Source organism: Electrophorus electricus, chromosome 10 (assembly GCF_013358815.1).
Source record: "Electrophorus electricus isolate fEleEle1 chromosome 10, fEleEle1.pri, whole genome shotgun sequence".
NCBI lineage: Eukaryota > Metazoa > Chordata > Actinopteri > Gymnotiformes > Gymnotidae > Electrophorus > Electrophorus electricus.
The window spans coordinates 24,996,605-25,024,555 of NC_049544.1; the positions used below are offsets into that span (position 1 = coordinate 24,996,605).

The window sequence follows — 27,951 nt, forward strand, 5'->3', positions numbered from 1 at the left end:
ACGGCCAGTCTGGATACAGACGACAGACCGGAAGACCTCCAGACAACTCAGAAGGCCCAGACCTAGTGATGGGAATTAATAATAATGAATGGTCACATACCAGCTGAGCTACTTTCTTCAGTTCTGTTTCTGTGGTTATTTATGAATGACGGTGTCAGTGTGTTGACTTTTGTTTTTGTAAGAACTGAAATTAAAGGAACCTAGTCATCTCCCTAGAGTTTGGGCTTTTGGAGTTACGCCTCATATCTGTGAAGAGGAAACACATTTATCCTCAACACTCCCTCACCCTCATGCTACTGCTACAGGCACCTGACTTTAATGACAAACATCTGACTTGGGTGAAGATTATCTGATTAATTAGTAATCCAGTGATTCTTTAGTTCTCGACAAATTTTGTTACACCCACATGGTGGAAGCAACATGGATAAGTTTCACTTTGCATTTAAACTGTGTTCATTTAACATTTTAAACTACTGCTGACATCATACAAAATCATTTATTTAAAAATGAGAATATTGAAATTTAAATAGAAATCCAGACACCAGACACATGTAGACTGACAGGCTGGAGTTTCATTAAGTGTACAGATGTGTGCTTTCCACCCCATAACACAGTCTCTCTCGTACACCTTCACCTCCACCCACAGCAACAGGACAGCAGTACGTCTGGCTACGTCCCCCTCCGAGAGCCTGTGAAGGGTGCACGTCTTTAATGTAGTCAGACGCCACATACAAGAGACACACATACACTTGCGTAGGGCAGGGAGGGCCTTCGCTTGCGCCAGTATACAACTCTAGGGGTGCCAAGCCACTAACATCCCCGAATAAACCCACATACTTGTGTATATTTTTACTGTCAGGGATTCATGTACACAATCCTTGAACAATTTTAATGTTTGTATAAATAAAAATCGGTGACAAAAAAAATTAATGCAGCCATATGAATCTCAGATCTCCCCTCACAAATTTACAAACATTACAACATCATGAAGTCAAAACATTCAAAATCAGCATGACAGAATGGGAAAATGCAGCCAGACACGTCCCTCCTCATGGGGTGGGAGAACACTCATGAGCATGACCAGAAGGACTTTAAAACAAAAACAGCTACTGGACAGACAGGCTCACTACATCCAATCAGATTGAAATTCTGTACACATCACCGAATCAGATCCATTTTCTAACAGGAGACCGCTCCCCCTCTCGGCTCATTCGATTATTAGATACCCTTTATTCTTCTTTGCTGCTCCGCCCACCCCCTAATCCACGGCCCTCCCTTTTCTGCGGTCCCTGTCCCTGGAGCCAGCCAGCCCCACTGCATGCTGGGAGCTGTAGTTTATTTGGTGGAGAGGATGAGGGCTACGATGAGGCCATAGAGCCCCAGCACCTCAGCAAAGATGAGGATCAGAATCATCCCCACAAACAGGCGAGGCTGCTGGGCGGTGCCACGCACACCCGCATCACCCACAATGCCGATGGCAAAGCCAGCCGCGAGCCCACTCAGTCCGACGCTTAGCCCCGCCCCCAGGTGCAGGAAACTCCTATGCGCACACATGGAGAGAAAAGAGAATGAATGCCTGGAGAACAACATCTCTGCATTTTGAAGAAAAAGTGCAAAAGTCCAGACAGACATTTACACAGGACTGTTAGCATACGTGTGTGTGCGGGGAGACTCACTTATGGAGGGTGATGTCAGCAGAGATGCTGTTGGCGATGAGGACAGCCACCACGAGCCCGTAGATGGCGATGATTCCCGCCATCACCACAGGGATGATGGACTTCATGATCAGCTCCGGCCGCATCACAGACATGGCAGCGATGCCAGTGCCACTCTTAGCCGTGCCATATGCCGCGCCCAGCGCTACAGAGACAGAGACACACACACACACACACAGCTGACTGAACCTTTGTTACTGCACAGAAGAATGAGCCAACAGGACACTGGAGGGAGGGAGAGACTCCTGTAACATCACTTGTTAACACCACCACAGACCCGTGACCAGCTCAGAGAGAACACTAACTAATAAATGTGTGATAAGGCGCCAAGTGTAGCCTGGAGAAAACAGGGTTCAGACAAAGATGGTTAGTTAGAGAACAGAGGAGAGTGCAAGAGAGCGAGAGTGCATTGGAGAGCAAAAGGGGAAGAGACATTCTGGAGTGTCAACGCATGTGCATGTAGCAGTGTGTGAGAGCGAGATACAGCTGCAGAAAGTGAGGGTGTATTGGCATTCAGTTCTGCGAGGGTCCTCCAGGTTTCACTTAAGGACTGCATATGATGTAATGTGTGAAAACCTCCAGTATGTTAAACTCATTCATTACTCAACTGTGCGAGTGGAGAGGAGGAGTTTAGCATCCGCATTCCCAACAGTGGCTCGCTACACCCGGCAGGAAGAGGGACGCCCTCACCATGGACACTCACATTCTACAACACCACCACCTCCACGCACCAACTGGGTGACAACAGGAGACCACCACATAGGTGGGGCTGTATACGCGTACACACACACACACCCCCCCCCATGTAGTGGTCTCCTGTTGTCACCCCTTTGGCTCTGAAACGCTCTCTCCCCCTTTCCTCCATCCCACACAGCAGGTGTGTGTGTGTGTGTGTGTGCGCGCGCACGCACAGGTGGGGGTGTTTACACCATCATTGGTCCCTCAGCATCTCTCTCCAGATCTCCATGTCAGCATCAACAACAGAAGGCTCTAGGAGATGGAGGTGGGTTTGTGAGGGAGCGCGAGCGAGAGAGAGAGAGATAGAGAGAGCGCAAGATACTGCTGATCCCTTAAATGCACATTAAAACTAGAAAACGGATCTCTCGACGGTAAGGGAGCGATTTCTCCGTCAGTATTAAATTAACACATCACACACATCAACAGCCCGTGGCCTGTATAGACCAGTCATTAGGCTGTAGAGGCTCAGTACTGTGTTTAGCCCTCATCTTGGTGAGGGGAGCTTTGTTATATTGGTCAGGTCTGATGGGGTAGGGATGGAGATAGCAACAATACAGCCCACAGAAAGAGCTTCACTGTTCACAACCGGTGCTGCTGAGTCTCACACACACACACACACCTTATCTTTATGCAGCATTTGCTGTGAGCGCATATTTGTACGCACTGGGATTTTCCACATCGAGCAAAAATATATCCGCACAAGTTCCATCAATGAGTAACACTTCCTCATAACACCACTGTTCCTCTCTCCCATTCTCTCTGGGTTGCTCTCCATCACATGACCAGTACTATTTATACACTCTATATAGTAAGGTGTATACACATACTGCATTACTAATCATGCTAGATTAAATACGTAATCATGGATATTTTTCAGTATGTTGTGGACTCTGTTCTGTGTGCAAGATCCGTAGCAAGAGTTTGTCCTCCAGTGTTTTAAATCTGGGGTGAAGTGTGTAATCTGGGGTAGAACATGTCCCGTAGCAGTGCGTGTTGGGTACAGACAGTGGGGAAGTGTGCGTGTGTGATCAGAGCGAGTTGTACGTTAACTCCTCTCTCCACGTCCACAGACCAGGTTTGCCGTGGCCCTGTTTCCGCAAGTGTCCGTGAGCCTGTCGGTTGGTACTCACGCCTCCGGTTCTGAGCTACTGCAACACACGGCGCTACAGCGCGTGAGGAAACTACCTCACCCGCCACAAACCAGGAGCTGTCTGGAGAGTCAGCATCGCCGCCAGCTGCACCGAGTGGCGCTCAGCCGTTAGCACAAGGCGATCAGACAGGACAGAGACAGCAGCCGGGGCATGACCCAGGACAGAGACACTGTCCTGTCGTTAAAGTACTTGACTAGTAATCAGAAGGTTGTTGGTTCAAGTCCCACCACTGCCAGGTTGCCACTGTTGGGCCCCTGAGCAAGGTCCTCAACCCTTATAATTCTAAGTCCCTTTGGATAAAAGCGTCAGCTAAATGCTGTAAATGCTCTGAAAAAAAAAACAAAAAATCACCCAGGACAGACAGACAAAGGCTGAGGCAGGACCAGGACTGACACAATGGGGGCCTGATTCACACTGGCTCACGTTTACAGGGAGGCCGAATTTTATCGTCACCTGTATGTGCACTTCTACCCCGTATGCCATCACCTCACAGATCACTGCGCCTTTTCTGATAGCAGGGTGCGAGTTTGCTTGCCTTCTAGCTGCTCTCACTATTGACCATGTTTATTAGTGCGACACTCCGCCACCAAATAAAACATCAGCGACTCAGCAGCCTCCACGTGCCTCCCACCTGCGCACACGCACTCAAAACAGGTCGGCGTTCCAACTGATTCCAGATCATCGTAAATCGCTCACTGAGGTCAATTAATGGTCAGATTGAACATCAGCTGTGAATCCAGTCCACGCGCCACCTCTCCTAACGGATACCGGCTCTAACAGGATAAATCGTTAATCAACCGTTAACAGTAAAACTATCAGGAGGAAAACGTGCCGTCCAGTCCTGCACAGGAGCGCAGAACGTCATGCGCACCACGCAGTCGCCAGGCCTCAGAAAAGGGCGCGCGCATGGCGGTAATCTACGCCAAGATCGCTGATAACAAGCCACCGACGGGAATCTCGTCCGCCAAAGCCGCCACGGTAATGTGTCAGGGAATGGCAAGCCCGGAACGCTCAGTTACTCGTGTTCAGTGGTGGGTGTAAGTCCCTGGATGAAAGCGTGTCCGGAGAGCAGGGTCACAGCTCGCCTATAACCGCGCTGAGCTCATCAGGGACAGAAGTGGGTTTTAGGAGTTAGGACTCAACCCACAGTATGCAAGAGCCGGCAGCGTAGATCCCTTAACCCAGCTGGCTGACAGTAAACTGGCCAACTCGCTAGCGGTCATGTTTCCGTGGTGTCAGTGTCTCAGCTGGGTCTAGTTGAGCTAATGTCTCAAAAAAACATTGGCAGCGTGTATAACGTCTCACGGCGTCGTTAGCCAGGCTAAAGCGGCAGCGTGTATAACGTCTCACGGCGTCGTTAGCCAGGCTAAAGCGGCAGCGTGTATAACGTCTCACGGCGTCGTTAGCCAGGCTAAAGCGGCAGCGTGTATAACGTCTCACGGCGTCGTTAGCCAGGCTAAAGCGGCAGCGTTTATAACGTCTCACGGCGTCGTTAGCCAGGCTAAAGCGGCAGCGTGTATAACGTCTCACGGCGTCGTTAGCCAGGCTAAAGCGGTAGCGTTTATAACGTCGCACGGCGTCGTTAGCCAGGCTAAAGCGGTAGCGTTTATAACGTCGCACGGCGTCGTTAGCCAGGCTAAAGCGGCAGCGTTTATAACGTCTCACGGCGTCGTTAGCCAGGCTAAAGCGGCAGCGTGTATAACGTCTCACGGCGTCGTTAGCCAGGCTAAAGCGGCAGCGTGTATAACGTCTCACGGCGTCGTTAGCCAGGCTAAAGCGGCAGCGTTTATAACGTCGCACGGCGTCGTTAGCCAGGCTAAAGCGGCAGCGTTTATAACGTCGCACGGCGTCGTTAGCCAGGCTAAAGCGGCAGCGTGTATAACGTCGCACGGCGTCGTTAGCCAGGCTAAAGCGGCAGCGTGTATAACGTCTCACGGCGTCGTTAGCCAGGCTAAAGCGGCAGCGTTTATAACGTCGCACGGCGTCGTTAGCCAGGCTAAAGCGGCAGCGTTTATAACGTCTCTTCACGCTTTATGTAGCATCTAGTGCGTTACTAGCAAACTACAGCGCTAACGCCTTTACACAGCCAGCTGACGCCATCCAGCTGGTGACAGTTAAGCTAGCCTGCCTAGCCACGGCACACATACCCGCCAACAGCGCTCACAGCAGATATCGACGAGACTGTGTGTGTGTGTGTGTTTACCGCTAAAGATCATCGCGGCTGACGCGCCCATCACGGCGAAGAAGGGCGAGTATAAGGGCGCTCCGCTGGACATGACCCCGCTGAGATAAACACCGCAGGAAGGCAGACAGGACTCTCACGGTAAAGCAGTCTGGGGACAGACGGCGGCGTAAAGTTAACGTATAAGAGCAGGACACCTCCTGTATCGCTGACGTAGAGGGGCAGGACGGTTAAATACCCAGAGCAGGACACAAAATGGCGACACGGAAAGAACCCACGTGACTACATGGACGCGCCCGTCCAGTCACGTGGGCGCTGCAGCCGAGTATCGCCGTTAAAACGTTATACCGCGGCCAGGTTTCGCCTAATATCCCTGTTTGCCTTTTGCTTTTTGCCTCGAGCACAAATGTCTCTGTCTCTCACGGTTCTCAGTTCTGTTAAGATTCCTGCAACGTTTCTCCTTTTGAAACGAAATGACTACGTGCTCGCGGAGCCTCGCGCTGAGACGCTCATTCTTCATCTCATGCCTACAGCGTCCGTGCGCACGTGTGACCGGACCATTCTGTAGTAGGTCAGCGGCTCGAGTATACGGACTTGACACCCAATGCACGACAGACTCCTACATACGTGCAGATCGTTATTGGTGTCGTTTGGAAGCTTCGGTTGTTTGGCGTCAGTCCTGCGAGGCTTGCGGGTGACCTAACCGCTAGTGTGAAGGATACAGAAAGCAGACAACGCGTCACGAGCGTCCAGCCCAGCGACGGGCCTCTAGCTGCTCTCGCCGCGCGCAGGACTTTGTTCATTAGGATGTGCGCGTGCCCTGACGTCTAGACACAAGCTTTTCACGCGCGAGTGTCTTATAGCTACAGACGGAGGCCGCGGTCCGTCTGGATTAATGGAGTGGAGATTTCTGCTGTGCAGGTTTCTTTAAACCGCCTTCCGGTAACATTTCCCAGTCACACTAAGCAAGCAAGCGGCCTGCGCGAACGTTCATCGCGTGGAGGAGCTCGTGAGCACAGCCGCGCGTCTTTAAACCTATGGTCGTAAGTTATTATGCATCTCCATGTGAATGCGCCCGTGCTGCACAGTGCACTGGTTTTTCAAAAGCCAAGTATTTGTAGGCACGATTCATTCCGTGATGTGAAGTGTATAACACAAAAAATATTAAAACTGAACGCAGATACTACTGGGCACGCGATAAGGCATATATATAACTATCTCCCAGCGCGTGGTGCAGTCCACATAACCTGTTGATCAGTAAGCAATTCCCTCTGGGGTCTGCCAAGATGCACAAGGGTGGATACTCGTGCCAAAACAGAGGCCTCTTCATTACATCAGTGCCACCCCCATCAGCAGAGATCTTGTGGTATCTGATAAATATAGTGCCTTGTTTTCTACAAGCTCTGAGTTGGCAAAACGAACGGGTAACGTTAAACCACTGAGAAACTTGGATGCGGTTTCTTTGAATATTTATTTTCAGTGAAAGTACATTTCTTTATTCCTTCAGTACAGTCATGGCTGCACCCTTCACGAACAACTCAAACCACACAACCTTTCACAAACAGCACAGTGTAAGAATGAACTGTGAACGTGGATTATGCATAATTGCAGTAGTGCTGCATAAAAGAACACTGCATGTTCTTGTAATATAAAAGCACGAGTCCACATCCCCACATACGTGACATTTTTGGGAGATTACAGAAATGTTTCTAAACTACTGAATCATTTGACTAAATACATAAGTAAGCATAACCAGGAACCACAATACAATTCTCTTAATTTTGTTTGGGAAAAGAAATCCCATTATTCTGATAGAAATATTGAAGTATCTTGTGACATAGCAGGGACATTTGAGTGTCACCAGCATGGTTGAACATAGCCCTTCACATCTGTGGTGTTTGTGTTTGTGTATTTATTGACATTATATTCACATGTCTCATTTTAGCGATACAACACCTACACAATAATACTGCCTAGTGTCAGTCGCTATCAGACATCTACAGTTTTCCTTCAAATAGAGTGAGAAAGAACAGTCCTGACAGGACAGAGAAGTGTGGGGAGACAGACTGAGATGACACGGCAGTATTTCAACATTTGACACTGATTCTGTTCCTCCAGGCCAACGGTTCATGATGGTTTTAGTCCAAGTCTTTTGGATGCGATTTCTTTGAACGAGCGTGCAGCCCAACGATGGGCCTCTAGCTGCTCTCGCCGCGCGCAGGACTTTGTTCATTAGGATGTGCGCGTGCCCTGACGTCTAGACACGAGCTTTTCACGCGCGAGTGTGTTATAGCTACAGACGGAGGCCGCGGTCCGTTTGTGAAAGTACGTTTCATCATTACTTCAGTACAATCATGGCTGCACCCTTCACAAACAACTCAAACCACACAACCTTTCCCAAACACGGTGAATGTAAGAATGGACTGTGAATCTGAATTATGCAGATACGTTTCCTTACAGGAAATTATGGCTCAGACAGGCCAGAGTTGAACTCTGACCTCTACAGACCATTATCCACATTAAACCCAACAGCTGCAAATCATTCACCCAGCACAGAGCTGGCTGGCAGAAAAACACTGAAACCTGATCTAACAAAAAGACAAAGTTGTAACAAACACTATTTCCACTGTGTAAGAGATGAGACAGATCAATGTTGATATTCGGTTGCACAATGAAGTTTGCTGATTGTTAGGGTGGGGGAGCGGAAGACCGGACCCTCCCGACATGCTGGTGTTGTATCGGACCTTCACTTTACAAGAAATACTATTCTCCATGAGCATTTGGTCCACCAGAGCTCCACGCTAGTGCTGCTAGGAGCACCTGTACTGGACCGTTCCAATAGCACTGAAACACTTCCACAGAAGAACCCTGCAAGCTCCAGCGTCTCCACAACATTCACCTGAGACAGCACAGACAACGCTTGTCCAAACAACAGCTACGCAACACCTGACTAACATGTGACTAGATGTTAACAACCAACCAGTGTCTGACAGATCCTGATATGGTACTGATGAGGGGAGAGAGCGCTTTATTAGACCCTTTGGAGTGGAGAAGACCTGTAGCTAATGATCTCACACATAGGGCTCTGACTGAGTTCTTGAGGAGTACCCAGTGATGCCTGGCACTTCTCCACAACCTTTTATACACAACTGGAACTTTACAAAACAAATACAAAATGTAACTCATTAGGTCACATGATGAGACACCATCGTAGTACAAATATGTACAATTCTACAATAATACCACAGATGTTCTGGTACGAAACAGGTCGCCCCCTCATCTCTACCCACATCCCTGACAACCGAGTGACCATGGCAACCTTGGCCTTCCACCTGGTCTGCAGGCGTAGTGATTGGTTGTTAGGTCGACATGGTGTCCTGGAAGCCCCAGACCTCAAGCAGGGCGATCTGGAAACTTTCAGAACAGAGGGGCGGGTTGTCAAAGGTGGTACAGCGGCTCGTGCGTCCGTGATTCAGCTCCGAGTCAATATACAGCGCGTTGCCATCGCCCCCTCCTGGACAGGAAGGCAAACAGCAGCAATACAGGTGGTCAGATTAGCATGTTGCTACGAGAGCTACAGGTACAGTGAGTATCAGCCAGTTTAATTAGTGCACACACACACCGATGATGATGCAATCAACGTTTCCCGCCATGAACATAGAAGTGTTGCTGGTGTTCAGACGGAAGTGTCTGGCAGCGAGGAAAGGTGAGAGGTGGGCGTGGTCAGTGACGGATGAGGGTGTGGTCTCTTGAGCAAGGCTCTGTGAATTAGCATTGGCATCTGCGTCCAGACCTCCATCTTCCAGCTGCCCCTCAGACATTGTGGTCTTAATAACGACCCACTCATAGCGCTCCATCTCTGGCTTCATCTGAAACACACACACACACACACACACACACACACGAGTAGTGTGATCGTTATGCTCGGCGTGTGTTCTCCACTCTGCTGACTGTGAGATCTGTTGTCTCTGACGTGGGCTGAAAAGTTACAGGTCATGTGACGAGTCTGGGACCGCTGGGTCGAGCAGAGGAATTTGCTGCCCCCTTGTGCTCATGTTTGAGTATTACAGCAAGGCAGCGCACACACTTTTTTTTTTTTCCACACATTTGAGGTTTGGCAGACTTGGTAAGGTCTCCTGCTTTCCACATGTGAGAGGACATCTCTGGACAATGTCCAGGTCTCAGAAACATGCCCTGAGATAAGTAAAGGGTCCCACACCATGTTATGGGTCACGTGACCACAGTAATGCAGCAATGCAGTTATCACCACATACACGACAAACACATCGCATAGGATTATGGGAATGCATGTGTAATTAGCCAATCAAGAGATGATGTGAACTCACTTTGAAGACAAAACACTCCCCTGTGCCAAAATAGCTGAGCTTGTTCCCATGGCGCCTCCTCTCCTCCCAGTCAGTGGACAGGAACGCCCCACACACCTGACACCCGATTGGAGGAGAAATGATCCAATCAGCTTAATCGGAATCAAGAGAGAAACAGATGGCATGGAGGCCATGTGCTAAGACTGAGGACGTTTCCATGATGACAGAATGGTGTGAAATCTCCACGGTGACAGAAGTCAAAACGTCTCTAGTGATAAAAGTGATAAAAGAGTCTCACACATAGTGAGGGAGTGTATGTGTAACAGTGGGGGGGGGGAGTGTATGAGAGAGGGTGTGTTATATGTAACAGTGAGTGGTAAGAGTCAAAGTGAGACTGTGAGGGAGAGTGAAGAGTGAGTAAGGGAGTGATGTGTGTAAGTGAGTGTGTGTGTGAGACAGTACCTCTCCCTCTGTAGTCTTTATTAGTAGCAGTGTAGGTTCATGTCCCTCACAGTGAGAATAAAACCTGAAAACATGAAACATCATAAACACACAAACAACACCACATTTAAAATGTTAAATCTGTGGTTTGTGTGTGTGTGTGTGTGTGTGTGTATACAGAGGAAGACTACTCTGTCCATTCTGGCCCATCCTGAGACCCAGAGATGCTGATGGTGTAAACAACCTAAACAGAGACCTCACGTTAACATGTGCGCGTGTGTGTGTAGCCGTGTGGGAGTATGTGTGTGTGTGCCTGCTGATACTGCAGCTGTGGTTGTGTGCATAACCTGCTGATACTGCAGCTGTGTGTGGCAGTACTGAACAGCAGCTGTGGTTGTGTGTGTGTGTGTGTGTGTGTGTATGTACCTGCTGATACTGCAGCTGTGGTTGTGTGTGTGTGTGTACCTGCTGATACTGCAGCCGTGTGTGGCAGTACTGAACAGCAGCTGTGGTTGTCTGTGTGTGGTTGTGTGTGTGTGTGTGTGTACCTGCTGATACTGCAGCCGTGTGTGGCAGTACTGAACAGCAGCTGTGGTTGTCTGTGTGTGGTTGTGTGTGTGTGTGTATGTACCTGCTGATACTGCAGCTGTGGTTGTGTGTGTGTGTGTACCTGCTGATACTGCAGCCGTGTGTGGCAGTACTGAACAGCAGCTGTGGTTGTCTGTGTGTGGTTGTGTGTGTGTGTGTGTGTGTGTACCTGCTGATACTGCAGCCGTGTGTGGCAGTACTGAACAGCAGCTGTGGTTGGCACAGGGCAAAGCGCTCTGGTAGCCATGCCCAGATCTCTCTGATCTCCCTCACACTCACAACCTCAGAGGAGAAGTTCTCAGAGCTCACTGCTAACTGAATATCATGCCTAGAGAGAGAGAGCGCGCGAGAGAAGGAGGGACGGAGAGAAGGAAGAGAGAGAGAAAGAAGTTTCAGTAAAGTGAAAAGTGCAGATAAAGTAAACATGTGAATGTTTATACGTTCAAAGACTATTACACATTAATAACAGTTCAGAGAAAGAGGACTGATGAGTTTGACAGCACAGAGATGGAGTACCTGAGACTGAAGTGAGAAGCAGCAAACAGGAGAGAAGAGTGAGTAACAAAACAGGAGCGATTATGTGAGAAACAAATGAGAAAAATTCCAATTCAAAATAAAAGGCGCGCACACACACACACACACACACAGAGATGTCCTGATCCCATCATTGTGCTTCCAACCCTGACCAGAGAACTTTGAGTGAGTAACAGACTCCAGTTCAATACTTGTATTTTCACAGCTAACACACACCGTGTATGTTTACATCAGGGAAACCAATTCATCCATTTTTAACAAATATACACAAGAAGATGCAGAGAAGGTCAAAATCGCAGCAAAGCACAAAAGAGAAAAACGACACACACATGCACATGCCAACTCCAGTATGAGTCCTAAAGTTCCAGCTGCCCCAACCTCTGAAACACGAGATCGTGAGCAGAGAGAGAGAGAGAGAGCGCACCAAGCAGACCTCAGACGTCACCTGGACTTTCTACGTCTGGGACAGATTCCATGAGAAGTCGAACAAACCACAGGCAGACGAGGTTGCACGGTGTGAATGGGGCTAAAACAATGAGCCCGACCAAGAGAAACACGAAGCGCATGAACTATGGAAGAGGAGAAGGTCTTCACCACTCCCAGCCGAGCAGATACCCGACACGTGCCATCCGGCTGCAGACAGACGTTAGACGATCGTGACTGGAACACAGACAGACACCAGCGTAGGTCCTCAGACGTTCAAACATGCCGGTATTGGATTGGTATGCATCTCGACCAGGGGATTGTCCAATCACTAAGGTACCTTGAGACAGCAACATGCAATCGGGTCCTTCGAGAGTCAGCCGAGCAGGACTAATAAGATCAAAGCCTTAAACACGCATGACCTGTCGTCAGGCACGATAAACCGGCCAATCAAAGAGCCAGAAGATGTTGACATCAAGACCAGGAAATGCTCACAACGTGTGGGACCCGAGACCCGAGATCCAACGTCCAAACACTGAACACCAGTCAGTAAGAGAGGGGGGAGGGGCACATGGTCACCATGGAAGCAGAGGAGTTACCATGGCAGGATAAGCCCCTGCATGGAATGTACCACTGACAGACTGTGGGGGCGGCTGGAAAAGGCAGGACTGGACACTGGGCTGGCCGAGGCGGGTGTGTATCAGAACTTCTATCAGAACAGCTTCCCAAATGACAACACTAAAGAAACCCACTAAAGAAAACCAACACTAATGAAACCCATTTCAGAGTGTAGCAGCGTTACAGTGAAACTGGTGTTGTTCTCGTGTTGGCGAGCCCGTCTATGACACTGTGCTGACAGACCGGACCCTCATGCACCGACGCAACCTGTTAGATGGTGTCTGGATCGGCGCTGGTAGTGATATTTCTGATTGGACTGGATCAGGACATCCTTATACACAACCACGACTGACAGACAACCCTGTATGAGAATATATGAATAAATAAACATAAATACTGATTAAAGCAATTCAGTATAACACACTCATCTGTCTGATAACCTGTGTAATATTTGTGCAGTTCCTGTATGATGACTACTGCTGAGCTGATTTTAAGAGCAGATGGATTATTCAGAGATGAACTAATAGTCGATTACTGAGAACTTAATTACCCACTGCGCCTGATCAATAAGAATATTGAGTGTTTGGCAAACGTCGTACCTCTTCTGCCTCACGGTGATTCCTTTCTGGCGGAGTGTTTTCTCGTTGGCGTGTTGTAGGAGGCCAATCTCTTTCCTGCTGAAGAGCCTGAAGGAGAACGCTTTCTCCAGCAGCTTCTCTGGGGTCACGCTGGAGTCCAGGCCCCGCACGAAGGCCCGGATATCATCCCGCACTCCAGCTGAGCCCTGCTCCGCGAGCCCAGGCACTTTCTGCTTGCAGTAGAATTTCAGCAGGGCCAGAGCGACCCGGTACAGAACCTTGTAGCCCTCCACGAGGAACACGTCCATGACGCGGGCAGCGTGTGCGAACGGCAGGTCACCCAACACCCACCGCTGCCAATCGCCATAGACCTCCAGCACGTCTGTCGCTGCGGCGACCATCAGCTTGTGGGCAGTGGGGCAGTACTTGCGGGCGAGGTCGCCGAAGGTCATGCAGGAGGACTGGTAGGCGAGGTATGTCTGGTCGAGCAGGTGGCGTTCAGGGTCGTTGCAGGCCAGCATGCGGGCAGTGCCCTCAAAGCACTGGGCCTCGTCGGCGCTCCAGTGGAGCAGCAGGGCAGCGACAGCAGGGAGTGCAGGGCAGTGCGCCACGTCTGGGAACTCGCTCGCCAGCCGCGCCACCACCGCGTGCACCGAGCCGACGGCCTCCGCGCGCAGGCAGTAGCGCGGGACCGCCGCCCCGTCCACGCAGTCTGGCAGCGGGACAAGCGCGGAGGAGCGCCCGCCCGCACCCTGGCCCTCGCCGTCCCGGTACACTGCGGCGTCCGGGGTCACCGTGCGGCAGGGCAGGGCCTTGATGAGCTCACGGTACACGAGGGCGCGGCGGGCGTGGCTGCACGCCCAGTGTCCCGTGCGGGCCTGATGTTTCAGATCCTTCAGGTCCTTGTACTCGGCCTTGTCTGTGGTCGCATCCCCGCGGGACACGTCACCCATCCGAGACCAGTCCACGAACACGCCGAAATCCTCCTGTGACATGACCGCTGAGTGCACACGTTTGCTGATCAGATGAGAGTCTAATCGCCCATGTCACTACAGGGAGAGAGCGAGAGAGAGAGAAGCATTCACGTGTTCCGTAATGTCTATCCTTCTGCCATGAGTGTGTGTTTACACACCCGTGACTGACAGACAGACAGCATAAGGACATTACAGACTCGATTACACTCGAGTGTGTGTGTGCGCAATTCCTTGACTTTGAGTTCTAATACCACCAGTCTGCCATGGAAACCGGATGACAACAAGTATACACAAGACAATGTTGTGAGAGACAAGCTACAATCAGTACGGGTGGGCAACTGTGTCTCATCCACCCTCACCCTCAGCACTGGAGCTCCTCAGGGTTGTGTCCTAAGCCCCCTGCTCTACTCATTGTACACCTACGACTGCGCGGCCAATTCCAGCTCCACCATCATTGTCAAGTTTGCTGACCATACCGTCGCATGGGCCTGATCTCGGACAACGATGAGAGGGCCTACCTGGAGGAGGTTAAACACCTGGAGAACTGGTGCCAGGAAAATAATCTCCTCCTAAACGTCAGCAAGACAAAGGAGCTGATTGTGGATTGCAGCAAGAAGCAGGAGTGGCACTACCAAACTGTGAGGATCAGTGGAACCACGGTGGAGACAGTAGACAGTTTCAGGTACCTTGGAGATCACATCTCGCAGGACCTGTCCTGGTCCCGCCATACCAACTCCCTGGCAAAGAAGGCTCGTCAACGTCTTTACCACCTCAGACGCCTAAGAGACTTCAGACTGCTCTCCAAGGTACTGTGGAACTTCTACACCTGCACTATCGAGAGCATCCTCACGGGGAACATCACAGTCTGGTTTGGGAACTGCACCAAGCAGGACAGGCAAGGACTCCACAGCGTGGTGCGTTCAATAGAGCACATCACTCACACGGAACTTCCTGACCTGCAGACCATCTACTACAAGCGGTGCCAGACCAAGGCCAGGAGGATTGTGAAGGACCCCACCCATCCCAACAATAGACTCTTCTCTCTGTTGAGGTCAGGGAGGTGCTTTCGTTCCCTGAAGACCAACACGGAGAGACTGAAGAGGAGCTTCTTCCTGCAGGCCATATTATACATACATTGTTATATTTTTTTTGTGTGCATGCATATGCATATATATATATATATATATATATATATATATATATATATATATATATATATGTGTGTGTGTGTGTTTGTGTGTGTGTGTGTGTGTGTGTGTGTGTGTGTGTGTGTGTACCACCCCCTTTATACAGCCCTGTATCTTTCCTTAGTTTGGACAGAGCAGTCACAAAAACCATTTCACTGCGAGTTATGCCATGCATGACTATGTACATGACAAATAAACCAAACGAACTTCAGGAAACAGGAAATAGAAAAGGGGAGGGTAGGTGGGGTGGGGGGTAGTGTGTAGGGCAAACATGCAGAGGCAGTGAGCAGCAAAACTCCAACATTCAGAAATAAACAAACATAAGAACCAAGGAGACATGTACACACACACACACACACACACACACACACACACACACAACTAGATGACCCATAATCAACGCCTGCATACAGACCCCTCGAAGACACACACACACGGCCTCTCTTGGCCGAGGCTGAGTGACTCATCTTGACGCTGCACAAGCAGGTGTGTGTGTGTCGTCAAATCCACGACACTAGCTGCAGCACATTTGTCGGGGTGACTGTACCGTTAGCTGACGTGCAGATGACCGACTCTAAACCTTCATCCACCGCAAATACCGCATTCTATTTGCTGGTGATACAGTTGCACGCATCCACGAGACCAATGCACTGCTAAAACGCTCTCTGATCACGCGCAGCTAACGCTAGCATCGCGACCTAAATAAACGCGCACGCGGCTAGCGAGCTGTAGACGTACAGACGTGTCAACCGTCCGCGTTCACCTACCGGACATCGACGTCGCGACAGCGGTCACTGGATGAAAACGGTGCAAACGTCACTCGGACCGAGACCGTGCCCCTCCGTTAGAACGCCAGCGCCGCGGGCGATTAGCGCGCTAACGCGGTGGAGCTCCGTCTTTGTGGATCGCCTCGCGGCATGCAGGTTAAGGAAACTACCGACTGTAGTTTCGCGTGGCTGCAGGTCCACGGACATAACCCGTGCGAATGCCACGCGCCGATCTCTCACCTGCTCAGATTTCTGCGCCTAAGGAGCTGCGGTCTTCTGGGGGCGCTGTGCGCATGCGCGAACCCCATCACATCTCGCGAAGTAAGCCAGCGCGCGTTCTGCAGATTCGCCGTCTGTTCGCCCGAACGAACTTCACGCGCTGCCAGACCGGCCACGCGTCACCTTCCTTCATTTTGAACTTGAACCATGAACGTCATGACGTTTTGTAGCGTGAGCGGAGAAAAGGACGTCGCGCTATTCCCGTTATCCCGAGCATCGGCCCGGTAACGCACAGTTCAGCTTTAACGGGCCCACCGGCTGGTAACGGGACCAGCGCGTGACCCACGTTAACGTTAAATCAGTTTAACTGCGCCGTCCGGCAGCTTTTCCTCACTTCGTGTTTTGTGGCCTCGTTTATGGTCGAAACAGCAATAGACGTAAAACCGCAGTACGTGCTACTGTCCTGCGAAAACAAGACGCCCGTGTTAGTGCGCATTTACATTTACGGCATTTAGCAGACGCTCTTATCCAGAGCGACTTACAAGAGTGCTTTGTCATTTACTCAGAGTATATCCAAGTACAGTATAGTAGGTTAGAATTAAACAAACCAATGAACTAGAATACTGTAGAATACAGGGATGAATGCTGATACCTACAAGTACAAAATACATGAGGTCTATCTTAAACAATGATAAGTGCTATAAAAAATAAGTGCTAGAGTTTGTTAAAAAGCATAAATAGTGCCCTACAATAAGTACTAAATTAGTCAGTCAATAAGGGAGCAGTGTCAGTTGTCCTTTAAATATTCTGCAAATAGATGAATCTTCAGTCTGTGTTTGAAGACTGCAAGGGACTCTGCTGTCCGGACATCAAGCGGGAGTTCATTCCACCATCTTGGAGCCAGGACACAAAATAGTCTCGATGCTTGTCATCCATGAGAACTGAAGCAAGGTATTTCAAGCCGAGCCGTACTTGAGGTCCGAAGTACTCGAGGTACAGATCGGGCTTTAACCACTGACCTCATGTATGAAGGGGCTGGTCCATTTTTGGATTTGTAGGCAAGCATCAAGCTCTTAAATCTGATGTGTGCAGCTACAGGGAGCCAGTGAAAGGAGCACAGCGGTGGAGTAACGTGTGAACTTCTGAAGATTGAACACCAGTCGTGCTGCTGCATTCTGGGCAAGCTGTAGAGGTTTGATGGCTCTTAGAGGAAGACCAGCGAGTAGCGAGGTGCAGTAGTCTAGCTTTGAGATCACAAGAGACTGCACAAGCACCTGGGTAGCTTCCTGCTAAAGACAGGGTCGAATCCTTCATATGTTACAAAGGAGGAATCTGCAAGACTGGGTTAGATTAGAAACATGAGTTGAGAACAACAACTGGTTGTTCTCCTTGTAGTAGTGTGCACAAGACCCTTACGGTCATCTTTGGCATACAGGGCACGGCACGAGGAAGAAACAGGCACCAGATTCAGAAGGGAAAGACATAACATTTTGATAACGTTTTGAAATGAAAATGACAAAAACCGGACAGGAAACTCCTGACTGCAGCGCACAAGGATCAGCGACCACATGAGCATCGGGCGTCAGGATGACATCACCTAGCAGCTCGAGCGGCAGACGCGTTTCATAATTAGGCGTGTTTGTAAGACACAGTACTGAGATCACTGGACTACAGACACTAGACTACAAACAATAGACCCTAGACTACAGACACTAGACTACAGACAATAAACACTAGACTACAGACACTAGACTACAAACAATAGACACTAGACTACAAACAATAGACACTAGACTACAGATAATAGACACTAGACTACAAACACTAGACTACAGGCACTAGACTACAGGCACTAGACACTAGACTACAAACAATAGACTACAAACAATAGACACTAGACTACAAACACTACTTTAGACACTAGACTACAGACAATAGACACTAGACTGCAGACACTAGACACTACTGTAGACACTAGACTACAAACAATAGACACTAGACTACAAACACTACTTTAGACACTAGACTACAGACAATAGACACTAGACTGCAGACACTAGACACTACTGTAGACACTAGACTACAAACACTAGACTACAAACACTACTTTAGACACTAGACTGCAGACACTAGACACTACTGTAGACACTAGACTACAAACAATAGACACTAGGCTACTGACAATAGACACGACTACAGACATTAAATCCTGCTGTGACTTCTTTGCATACTTTTATTAAATGGATAATTTTATTACTGTCATTTACAGATCTTTTCAAATCCTTCTCTTAACCACTATCATCACCATATGATCCAAAACACACTAATAATCTGCAACGTAGTCATTCTTTTGAGTGCATAAGGATATGAGTAGCACATTTATCTGGTGTGTGATACTGCCCCCCACTGGACGTATGTGGAATCCCACCAGCATTGCCCTACACTAGTTTTATAGAGACGTATAATCTGTAGAAGTGTAGTGCCTCTTGTTGTCAGAGGTGTTCACGGGTTTGGAGGTGTGATTTTGTAAATTTTTATGTTTGTCTGTTTGTTTTGACTGAGCTCATCTTGTCAAACCCACAAGACAGAGTGTTTGGTGCTGAGTTTGTCCTTTAACCTCCACTTTACCTTTCTGCTCACGCTAACAGTCATTTTCATATGGACAAGATGAGTGACATGGCCAGACTATCAGAAGAGACAGATGAAGACTTCTTTGTTCTTTCAGAAGGCTACTGTAGACCTATGAAAAACAGAGAGAGAGAGAAGATAAGAGAGACAGACTCTCCATGAACACTTTCAGAGCTGCTCACTTGTTCTGGACCCTCATTTGACCTCATTCTGACCTCTGAGGCAGTGAACGTTCACGACGTCAGCATTGGCAAGTTGCCGTGGTGCGCTGCACACACTCCCGGTGCTAGTGTGCATGACGACATTCGTGGTGAGTGAGGTCAGAGGTCAGCCCTGTCACCCTACTGTATGGTCATCTGGGCTCTGTGTCCTCTCCTCACCCTCTTCATCGCCATGGTGGAGGTCTTCCTCAACTGCATGGACTGGGATGACTTCACCATGATGTCCTCTATCACACCTTCCTCTGCTCCTTCCTCTTCATCAGCTTCTACTGGCGTGACCGCAGAGAAACTCAGCAAGGTTTTATGCTGAAACTACCTGCTGTTAGAGCCCTTCATCGTTGTGATAGTGCAGTGAGTCCACTGTGAAGTCAAGTTTAGGGTTTAAATACTTACATGTTTACTGTTGTTAATAAAACGTCAAGTTTCAGACATGTAGTACTTGCATTACCAGCTGCACCCCACAGCCAAGATGGTAGATGGGTAGAGGGGTAGATGATCGGGGTAGAGGGGTCTGTAATGTACACATCAGCAGAGGTGCTGCATATTTTAAATGCCCCTACAAGGCAGAAGCACCAGTAACGTGGACAGTGAGTATATTGTTGTGCAGATAAAATACAAACTCATCAAAGCACAGGGGCTTTACTGACAGAGCAGATATGGATGGTAGAACAGATCAGAACTGTTCAACAATACTAATGAGTCAATACACACCAATGGAACAGAAATAACAGATATAAAAGGTCTAATGGGTCACATGACATGTACACCCTCACTGAAATAAGATAGCATTGAGTTGATTTTAAATTAGATTTAAAATGTCACACAGAAGCACAAAAACTAGAATCAAAACCAAAATGACTGTCATGTTCAGATCATTCTAATGTTTTTCCACACTAATTAGTTGATAGAGATTTTTAACATGGTTTATGCACAGTGGTTGGACTAAATAACTCATGAATAAAAATTGTACTAAAGACAAATATAAGAAAACTGATGTACACTGAAATTTAAGAACCAGAACTTTAAGAGTGAGAAGTTTAAGCAGGAGAACTTTAAGGAGAACTTTAAGAACTGGCATTTAAGGGCAAAGGTAACAGTTTTTACTGGTTTTTGCATAATGAACATAAAGATATCACAAGCAATGCAAAAAAGCAATGGTAGATAGGAGCATACAGTAATTAGTAATGACAGATAGATAGATAGCAAGCATAGTCATTAAACAGAAATCTTAGGAGTAATCAGAAGAGACCACTGAGTAACGTGAGCATCTAGTAATGTGAGGTCACCTCACATGTGAGTGACAATGAGAATCAAGTCCATCACGGCTGTGTCAGAGGGTGAAACTGCTGTAGTTGGAGTGCACAGAGGACACACAGTCACCAAACCAGACAGAATAAAGCTGCTGCTGATGGTCTAATTAGTAAAATCTCCAGCCCAGTCTTTCAGTCTCTTCAGCAGGGTGGGTGATCATACAGGTGAGGCCTTTGTTTTCAAGCACAGGGGTCTCTGACATGCAGATGACTCCACTGTGGTAGAGACACACCTGACCAACATCACACACGTGAACAGCACATAGAATGGGAGACAAACAGAAAAACAAATGAGGGCACATCAAACAAACATTTATAACTCAGAAAAAGAACAGACAAGCCAAATGGACTAGAATGAATGGGGAAAGGACATTTTATATAGATTCAACAAACGTCATAAGGCCTGTGCCAATAATTAAATTTTAAGATGATCATTGTCATATAATTACAATTAAGATTTTTTTCCTCTTAAAATCTGTATAATTTTTAAAAACAAAGCTATTTCTTACTAGCCACCTTCTAAGATGGGAATACTCAGTAGTTCCCATTTGAAGACAGACACTGCTCAAATTTGAATAAATATCCAAATAAACTCAGAAGCTTTGTGACCAGGCAGTTCTTGAAACTTTGAGAGACAGGAGGTCCTGACTGCCCAGTGCTAGACTTGGAGCAATGACACAAATGTACAAAACAGCGCTATTTGTCTTGGAGTATCCCTGTTATCCTTATTCGCTATTTGGCATCCCTCTTGAGTTTGTTGCGATAACCCCTTCTGCTTTCATTCAGTTTTAACCAGAACGAAAGTCCGAAGTCTGCATTTGCTATAATGACACTACCAACCCACACCACTGATAGCTAGCTAGGCAACAAGCTCGACACAAATGTGCATTTGTTCCTGCAAGATAAACTTGCTTTCAGTCTAGTGCTAGAAACAACTCATTACTGGCCAACTACAGCTACCTTTAGGTGAGCTCTGTTTTGCAGCCAATGATCAGTTAGGCAGTGGTCTCTGGTTAGTGTTTTACCAGTGTAATGGATTAACTCGTTTAAATTGGCCCTTAACTCGTTAATTTGGATTGAATTACATCGGGTCATGGATTGTCGAGTGCTGTCATTCTGTCCATCTACGAGGCAAAATAAAGTTCCTCCTCGCCATCTTCCAGCTGTAGGAAATGTTGCTAGCTAGTTAGCTAACTAGTTAGACAATTGCCTATTTAAAGAGAGAGAGAGAGAGAGAGAGAGAGAGAGAGAGAGAGAGAGAGCAGATTTAGGTATAAAGTCAGAAACAGTGTGAAAACTTTGTCATTAAAACGTCATTCACTTTTAGGACTTTTTATCAGGCGTGACACTGGAGCTCCAGCTGGTCACCAATCTGGCGAAGTGGCCTCTGTAATGGAGTGTTTCTACTCCTGCCACAGGAGGGCAGCAGACAACCCGACTGAAATCTACAGGAAAGTGGAACGCAGTGTCACATGGAAATAATCAAAACAATCAGATTCTTTGAGTCTGAGCACTTTAACTTCATTAGTCACGTTCAGTGAGCTGTTCTGGTGTTTGTGTGTCAAGTATCTGTGTGTACACACACCTGTCTGCGGCGCCACACACACACACACACACACACAGAGGCAGACGAAGTTAAACAGGTGACAGACCCGACCATTTGGCTGCGGGTGTATTTTTAACCCCAAGCTTTGACGGCGCCATATCAAGGTTAGAGATCTAGGGCACAGAAATCATCAGAAATGCCCCTTTACATTACTACACCTAAAACACACACACGGTGTTTTGCCTCCTCTTTATGGATGCGTAGGAAGAAACACAGTTTCCGAAAGGTCATACAGTGGATGTGCGAATGACTCCTGAACTGTGACAGCAGACAGTAATCAGATATCAGCTTTGGTGCTGATGCTTTAGGACGAGATGAAATGGAGATGTCGTTAGATTACCGTTGTGCGCAACAGCGGTGATCCAGCCATGCGCGATAGCTCACGTTTGTCTTATAAGACAGAAACGCGATACGTGCCGCTTACCTCCGCGTGTCAGTCATTCCGAATGAACGGTCCGTTTACCGGGTGTATGAGTCTCTCTGGTCGCTTCCTTTCTCTCGCCGGGGGGTCTGCGAGCAATTTATACTCGGACCAGGCGACTCCAGGACCCTCGTGGAGGCGTCCGGGGACATTCTGGACTTCAGCGTTTGGAAAACAACACTGACCAGCTCACAATGGCGGAAAACAAACATTTTGTTTATTTTTTTTATTTATTGTTGATTGTAATGAAGTTAAATCATATCAACCTACAAGACGGCAAGCATATTCAATGTTCTCTCAATCAAATAGGTGTCTTACATTTTTAGTATTTTCTAAAAAAAAAAAAAAATGTATAGGCTTAATCTATTTCATGGAAACGTTCAGTACAAAATATCTGACGTGAACCGTTAACTTTTTTGGTTAAAACAACCTGGATATCAGAGTTTTAAGGCAAATTCAGTGCGCACAACTAGTGCAGCTACTCAAAGTGTCCAGGAGAGGGCAGTGTAGGACAGGCGCGTCCGCGGGTGGAGAAGTACCTGGTTCGTCTAAATATTGTGCCGTGGAAGTGATCACAGATATGAGCTCCGATAGTCTGATGTGCTGGCTCACAGCCACACACGTTTCAAATTTGACCCTCCGCCAAACCTATTTTAATCTCCCTGGAGTCCGTTCATCTAAATGTTCAAGTGTTCCATCGTACATTTTAATGTTGTCTACTGTCATGAGAGTATTTACACAAAAAGGCAAACGGGTGTATCTCAGTTGGGGGAAAAAAGACCATAACAATGAGATATTCAGTCATGTTAGTGTGTGTGCCAGACTAGCAGCTCCCCAGAGTTCGTTTCTGGAGGACTAGTGGGCATCTTCTGTGGAGTCCAGCAGGCCGCGGAAGTAGAGGTAGAAGGCGTTGCAGTAGCACGGGTCTTTGTTGGGACATGACTGCACCTGCTCGGGCTTCTGGGAGCTAAATGGGTTCGGCCCAGTAGCCTGTATATCTGCCTCCAACTCCTGAAGTATCTGCAGAGAGTACTGGAGCTCCATATCACTGAGAGAGAGAGAGAGAGAGAGAGAGAGAGAGAGAGAGAGAGAGAGAGAATGTTACATTTTTGTAGACTGAGTGGAGAGAGAGAGAGAGAGTGAGTGAGTGTATGTGTGTGTTAGACACTCACCTATACATGGTGAACACAGAAGGGATGTTGTAATCTCTAAGTAGCAGTAGTGTTGGCAGCCAACCCTCCCCCAACCCCTGAGATGCATGGAACCCTGCAGAACGAATACGCACAAACACACACACACACACACACACACACACACACACACACACACACAATCACAGGTAGATGCATGGAACCCTGCAGAACGAATACGCACACGCACACACACACAATCACAGGTAGATGCATGGAACCCTGCAGAACGAATACGCACGCGCACACACACACAATCACAGGTAGATGCATGGAACCCTGCAGAACGAATACGCACGCGCACACACACACAATCACAGGTAGATGCATGGAACCCTGCAGAACGAATACGCACGCACGCACACACAAACACACACAATCACAGGTAGATGCATGTGCATAATTATATAGCATGGTTTTCAGACCCTCAGGTTTTGACTTAATTTTTGAGTCCCTTACACGTTGTACATAAAACACCTGTGGTAACGATGGCCACGTGTCAGCATGAGAATAAGAATAACTACAGCTTTGTTTCACCTGTCTGCTGGATGTTTGAGAATAACTCTACAGGTTTGTCTCACCTGTCTGCTGGACATTTTAGAATAACTACAGGTTTGTCTAACCTGTCTGCTGGACATTTGAGAATAAATCTACAGGTTTGTCTCACCTGTTTGCTGGACATTTGAGAATAACTCTACAGGTTTGTCTCAGCTGGATGTTTGAGAATAATTCTACAGGTTTGGCTTACCTGTCTGCTGGACATTTGAGATTAACTAGAGGTTTGTCTCACCTGTCTGCTGGACATTTGAGAATAACTCTACAGGTTTGGCTCACCCGTCTGCTGGACATATGAGAATAACTCTACAGGTTTGGCTCACCTGTCTGCTGGATGTTTGAGAATAACTCTACAGGTTTGGCTCACCCGTCTGCTGGACGTTTGAGAATAACTCTACAGGTTTGTCTCACCTGTCTGCTGGACATTTGAGAATAACCCTACAGGTTTGTCTCACCTCTCTTCTGGGTGTTTGAGAATAACTCTACAGGTTTGTCTCACCTGTCTGCTGGACATTTGAGAATAACTCTACAGGTTTGATTCACCCGTCTGCTGGACATATGAGAATAACTCTATAGGTTTGGCTCACCTGTCTGCTGGATGTTTGAGAATAACTCTACAGGCTTGGCTCACCTGTCTGCTGGACGTTTGAGAATACTGGCTGGACTAAGATGCCGGAAGCCAGGTGTTCATCAGTCTTAGACTCACACTACCAATTCCTCTACTGAACTGTCATTACTTGACACTTGCTGACATGGTTAGGTTCCTACTACACTAAAGCAATAAGCTGTCTGCTCTGTTATCTTTTTTGGTATTCTATGATTAAGTGTATCTGTCCACAAGGTACTTCACCATTAAACAGAGAATTGTTAAATACACATACAGGTACAGGTTGAATCAGATGCACACATTGTAACTGTATTAATCCAGTTACACAGTGCAACTGTGTTAACCCAGTTAGACATGATAATTGTTTAACCCAGTTAGACATGATATAACTGTTTAACCCAGTTAGACATGGTATAACTGTTTAACCCAGTTAGACATGATATAACTGTTTAACCCAGTTAGATACAGTTTCCTGACAATATTTCAATTTGAAACTCCACACCGAGTCTTTTAGAAGCATGTCCAATAGTTCAGGCCTGTTCCTGTTCTCTTTGACATTCCCATATATGTGTGTATGCATAAATGCATGTGTCCAAGTGTGCGTGGGTGTGCGTGGGTGTGTGTGTGCGCGTGTGTGTGAGTGTGAGTGTGTGCGTGTGTGTGTGAGTGTGCACGTGCGTGTGTGTGTGAGTGTGTGTGAATGTGCGCGTGTGTGTGTGAGTGTGCGCGTGTGTGTGTGTGTGTGCGCGTGTGTGTGTATGTAAAGTTAGGAGAGAGATGGTATCTGTGTGGTTGATGAGTACTAAACTCAGCTGCCTATTGGTCCACCTGTCGCAATAAATCACCACCCACACTAATAAATGTCTGGCATTAAAACAGAGGGAATTAATTATAGCACATCTGTATAGGTATGCGTGTGTGTGTGTGTGTGTGTGTGTGTGTGTGCATGTGTGTGTTTGGTGTGCGCATGTGTGGTGTGTGTGCGTGTGCGTTTGGTGTGTGTGTGTGTGTGTGTGTGTGTGGTGTGTGTGTGTGTGGTGTGTGTGTGTGTGTGGTGTGTGTGTGTGTGTGTGTGCGTGTGGTGTGTGTGCGTGTGTGTTTGGTGTGCGCGTGTGTGGTGTGTGTGTGTGTGGTGTGTGTGTGTGCGTTTGGTGTGCGCATGTGTGGTGTGTGTGTGTGTGTGTGTGTGTGTGTGTGTGTGTGTGTGGTGTGTGTGTGTGTGTGTGTGTGTGTGTGTGGTGTGCGCATGTGTGGTGTGTGTGTGTGTGTGTGTGGTGTGTGTGCGTGTGCGTTTGGTGTGCGCATGTGTGGTGTGTGTGTGTGTGTGTGTGTGTGTGTGTGTGTGTGTGGTGTGTGTGTGTGTGTGTGGTGTGTGTGTGTGTGCGTGTGGTGTGTGTGTGCGTGTGGTGTGTGTGTGCGTGTGTTTGGTGTGCGCGTGTGTGGTGTGTGTACGTGTGCGTTTGGTGTGCGCATGTGTGGTGTGTGTGTGTGTGGTGTGTGTGTGTGTGGTGTGTGTGTGTGTGTGTGTGTGTGTGTGTGTGTGGTGTGTGGTGTGTGTGTGTGTGTGTGTGTGTGTGTGTGTGTGGTGTGTGTGTGGTGTGTACCTGGGTGAAACCCCACTACCAGATCTGGTCTGGCAGCTTCTCCTCTCTCCACCAGCTCTTCCCAGAACTCGTGGTAGAGGCCCTTGTAGGCACTGATGTAGACTTTTCCTCTGGGTCCAAACGCCCTCAGTGGAGGCCTCACAATGGGTCCTTGTACCACCTCTGGTCCCACCATTACCACCTCCACACCCTGGTGCCCGGGGAACATGTGGCTGAGCTCATCCAGATCCGTGGTCCTGGCCCCCAGGGTCTCGTTATGCCCCGCCCCCACCAGGTGGACAGTGAGGGGGCGGGAGCAAGGATCCAGACGACACATCCGAACACCCAGACCTATCGTCAGCGGCCGAGACAGGAATTCGCTGCACACGCGCCACACAGACTCACGAAGCTCTGCCTCCTCTGGCCGTGGCCGGCAGGCATTGGTCCACAGGTCAGTCATGCTTTTTCCAGACAGGACAGGCTCCAGCCGGGCCGTGAGGTCACCCTGCATGGACAGCCAGTCGCCCCAGCTTCTCACGTCTTTAGCAGGGCGAGACCATACCGCCGTGGGAAAGGGCAGGTCTCCTGGGAGAGCAAAACAGAAAAGGGACGCAAACAATTTGATGATTAAAAAGGAACTCTGTAAAACAATAAAGATTTTATTTTATTAACTCTTTATTATTCAGCATTCTGGCTGTAAGAATGTCCATGTAACAGAACTGTACTGTCCTACAGCTGAATCCTCAGTTTATCACATCAAGTTCAACTCGAACTATCTCACTGTTTAAGCAGTCGTGTAGGAATACCCAGAATTCAACACTCCTGTGTGTGTTCAACAGTCTCCTGCTTCACCTGTGTGAACTGTCCACTCCACCAGCCTGTCTATGGCCACCATACGCAGATTCTTACAGAACTTCCTATGAACACGCCAGTCCTTCATCTGACAGTCCTTACTGCAGTAATACACATTTAGACATCTACCACACACACACACACACACACACCACACACACGCATACACGCGCACACACACACACACGCATACACGCGCACACATGCAGACGGACAGAGACAGAACTGATGTTAAATAAATGCAGAGTTACATAAGAGTTAAAGTTTCCAATGATAAGATTCCTGCCTTGTTCTTAGAGCCTGAGCTCAAGAAAGACAGAACGAGACAGAGAGAGAGGGGGGGAAGGAGAGAGAGGGAGAGAAGGAGAGACTAGCCTCATAATGTTAGCAGTCTTGGAGTTTTAATCAGCAAAGAAAAACAAAGTTTATTTATATAGCATTTTTGTTTGTTTGTTTGTTTGTTTTACAACAGCTGGTGTCACCAACACACATATGTGTCTTCATCTGGGTCCAAGCCCCCAGTGAGCAAGCCAAGGGT

The 27,951-nt window shown here is 48.1% G+C and overlaps 3 protein-coding genes and 1 long non-coding RNA gene across 6 annotated transcripts in view; all 4 read right to left on the bottom strand.

Moving 5' to 3' along the window:
- Positions 1-834: 834 nt before the first annotated feature.
- On the bottom strand, positions 835-6,088 carry atp6v0cb (ATPase H+ transporting V0 subunit cb). The gene is made up of 3 exons (XM_026995871.2): positions 5,808-6,088; positions 1,677-1,860; positions 835-1,540 (listed from the first exon to the last, which is right to left on the bottom strand). Exons 1-3 carry the CDS (start codon positions 5,878-5,880, stop codon positions 1,336-1,338), a joined length of 462 nt encoding a protein of 153 aa, XP_026851672.1. The 5' UTR covers positions 5,881-6,088; the 3' UTR covers positions 835-1,335.
- Positions 6,089-7,238: 1,150 nt separating this feature from the next.
- Positions 7,239-16,684, bottom strand: tbc1d24 (TBC1 domain family, member 24). Of its 2 annotated transcripts, none has more exons than XM_035530566.1 (7): positions 16,462-16,684; positions 13,315-14,342; positions 11,310-11,468; positions 10,574-10,637; positions 10,133-10,228; positions 9,409-9,655; positions 7,239-9,300 (listed from the first exon to the last, which is right to left on the bottom strand). In XM_035530566.1, the coding sequence occupies exons 2-7, from the start codon at positions 14,286-14,288 to the stop codon at positions 9,146-9,148; spliced, it is 1,695 nt and encodes a 564-aa protein (XP_035386459.1). In that variant the 5' UTR covers positions 14,289-14,342; positions 16,462-16,684; the 3' UTR covers positions 7,239-9,145. The 2 variants fall into 2 exon arrangements, with proteins under 2 accessions (XP_035386459.1, XP_026851673.2); XM_026995872.2 differs by having other exon boundaries at positions 16,222-16,683.
- A 3,228-nt stretch (positions 16,685-19,912) lies between these two features.
- LOC113567773 lies at positions 19,913-22,825 on the bottom strand. Its single transcript, XR_003409497.2, has 4 exons — positions 22,630-22,825; positions 21,921-22,044; positions 21,685-21,809; positions 19,913-20,832 (listed from the first exon to the last, which is right to left on the bottom strand). It is a non-coding gene; the product is annotated as an uncharacterized LOC113567773 (long non-coding RNA).
- Position 22,826: 1 nt separating this feature from the next.
- LOC113567772 (putative protein MSS51 homolog, mitochondrial) overlaps positions 22,827-27,951 on the bottom strand; it is a 14,318-nt gene continuing 9,193 nt past the window's right edge. For both annotated transcript variants that reach the window (XM_035530567.1, XM_035530568.1), the window contains 4 exons: positions 27,414-27,538; positions 26,583-27,146; positions 23,799-23,892; positions 22,827-23,674 (listed from right to left, as the gene is read on the bottom strand). In XM_035530567.1, the coding sequence (XP_035386460.1) occupies positions 23,482-23,674; positions 23,799-23,892; positions 26,583-27,146; positions 27,414-27,538 (976 nt within the window). In that variant the 3' untranslated portion in view covers positions 22,827-23,481. The remainder of the gene's footprint in view (positions 23,675-23,798; positions 23,893-26,582; positions 27,147-27,413; positions 27,539-27,951) is intronic.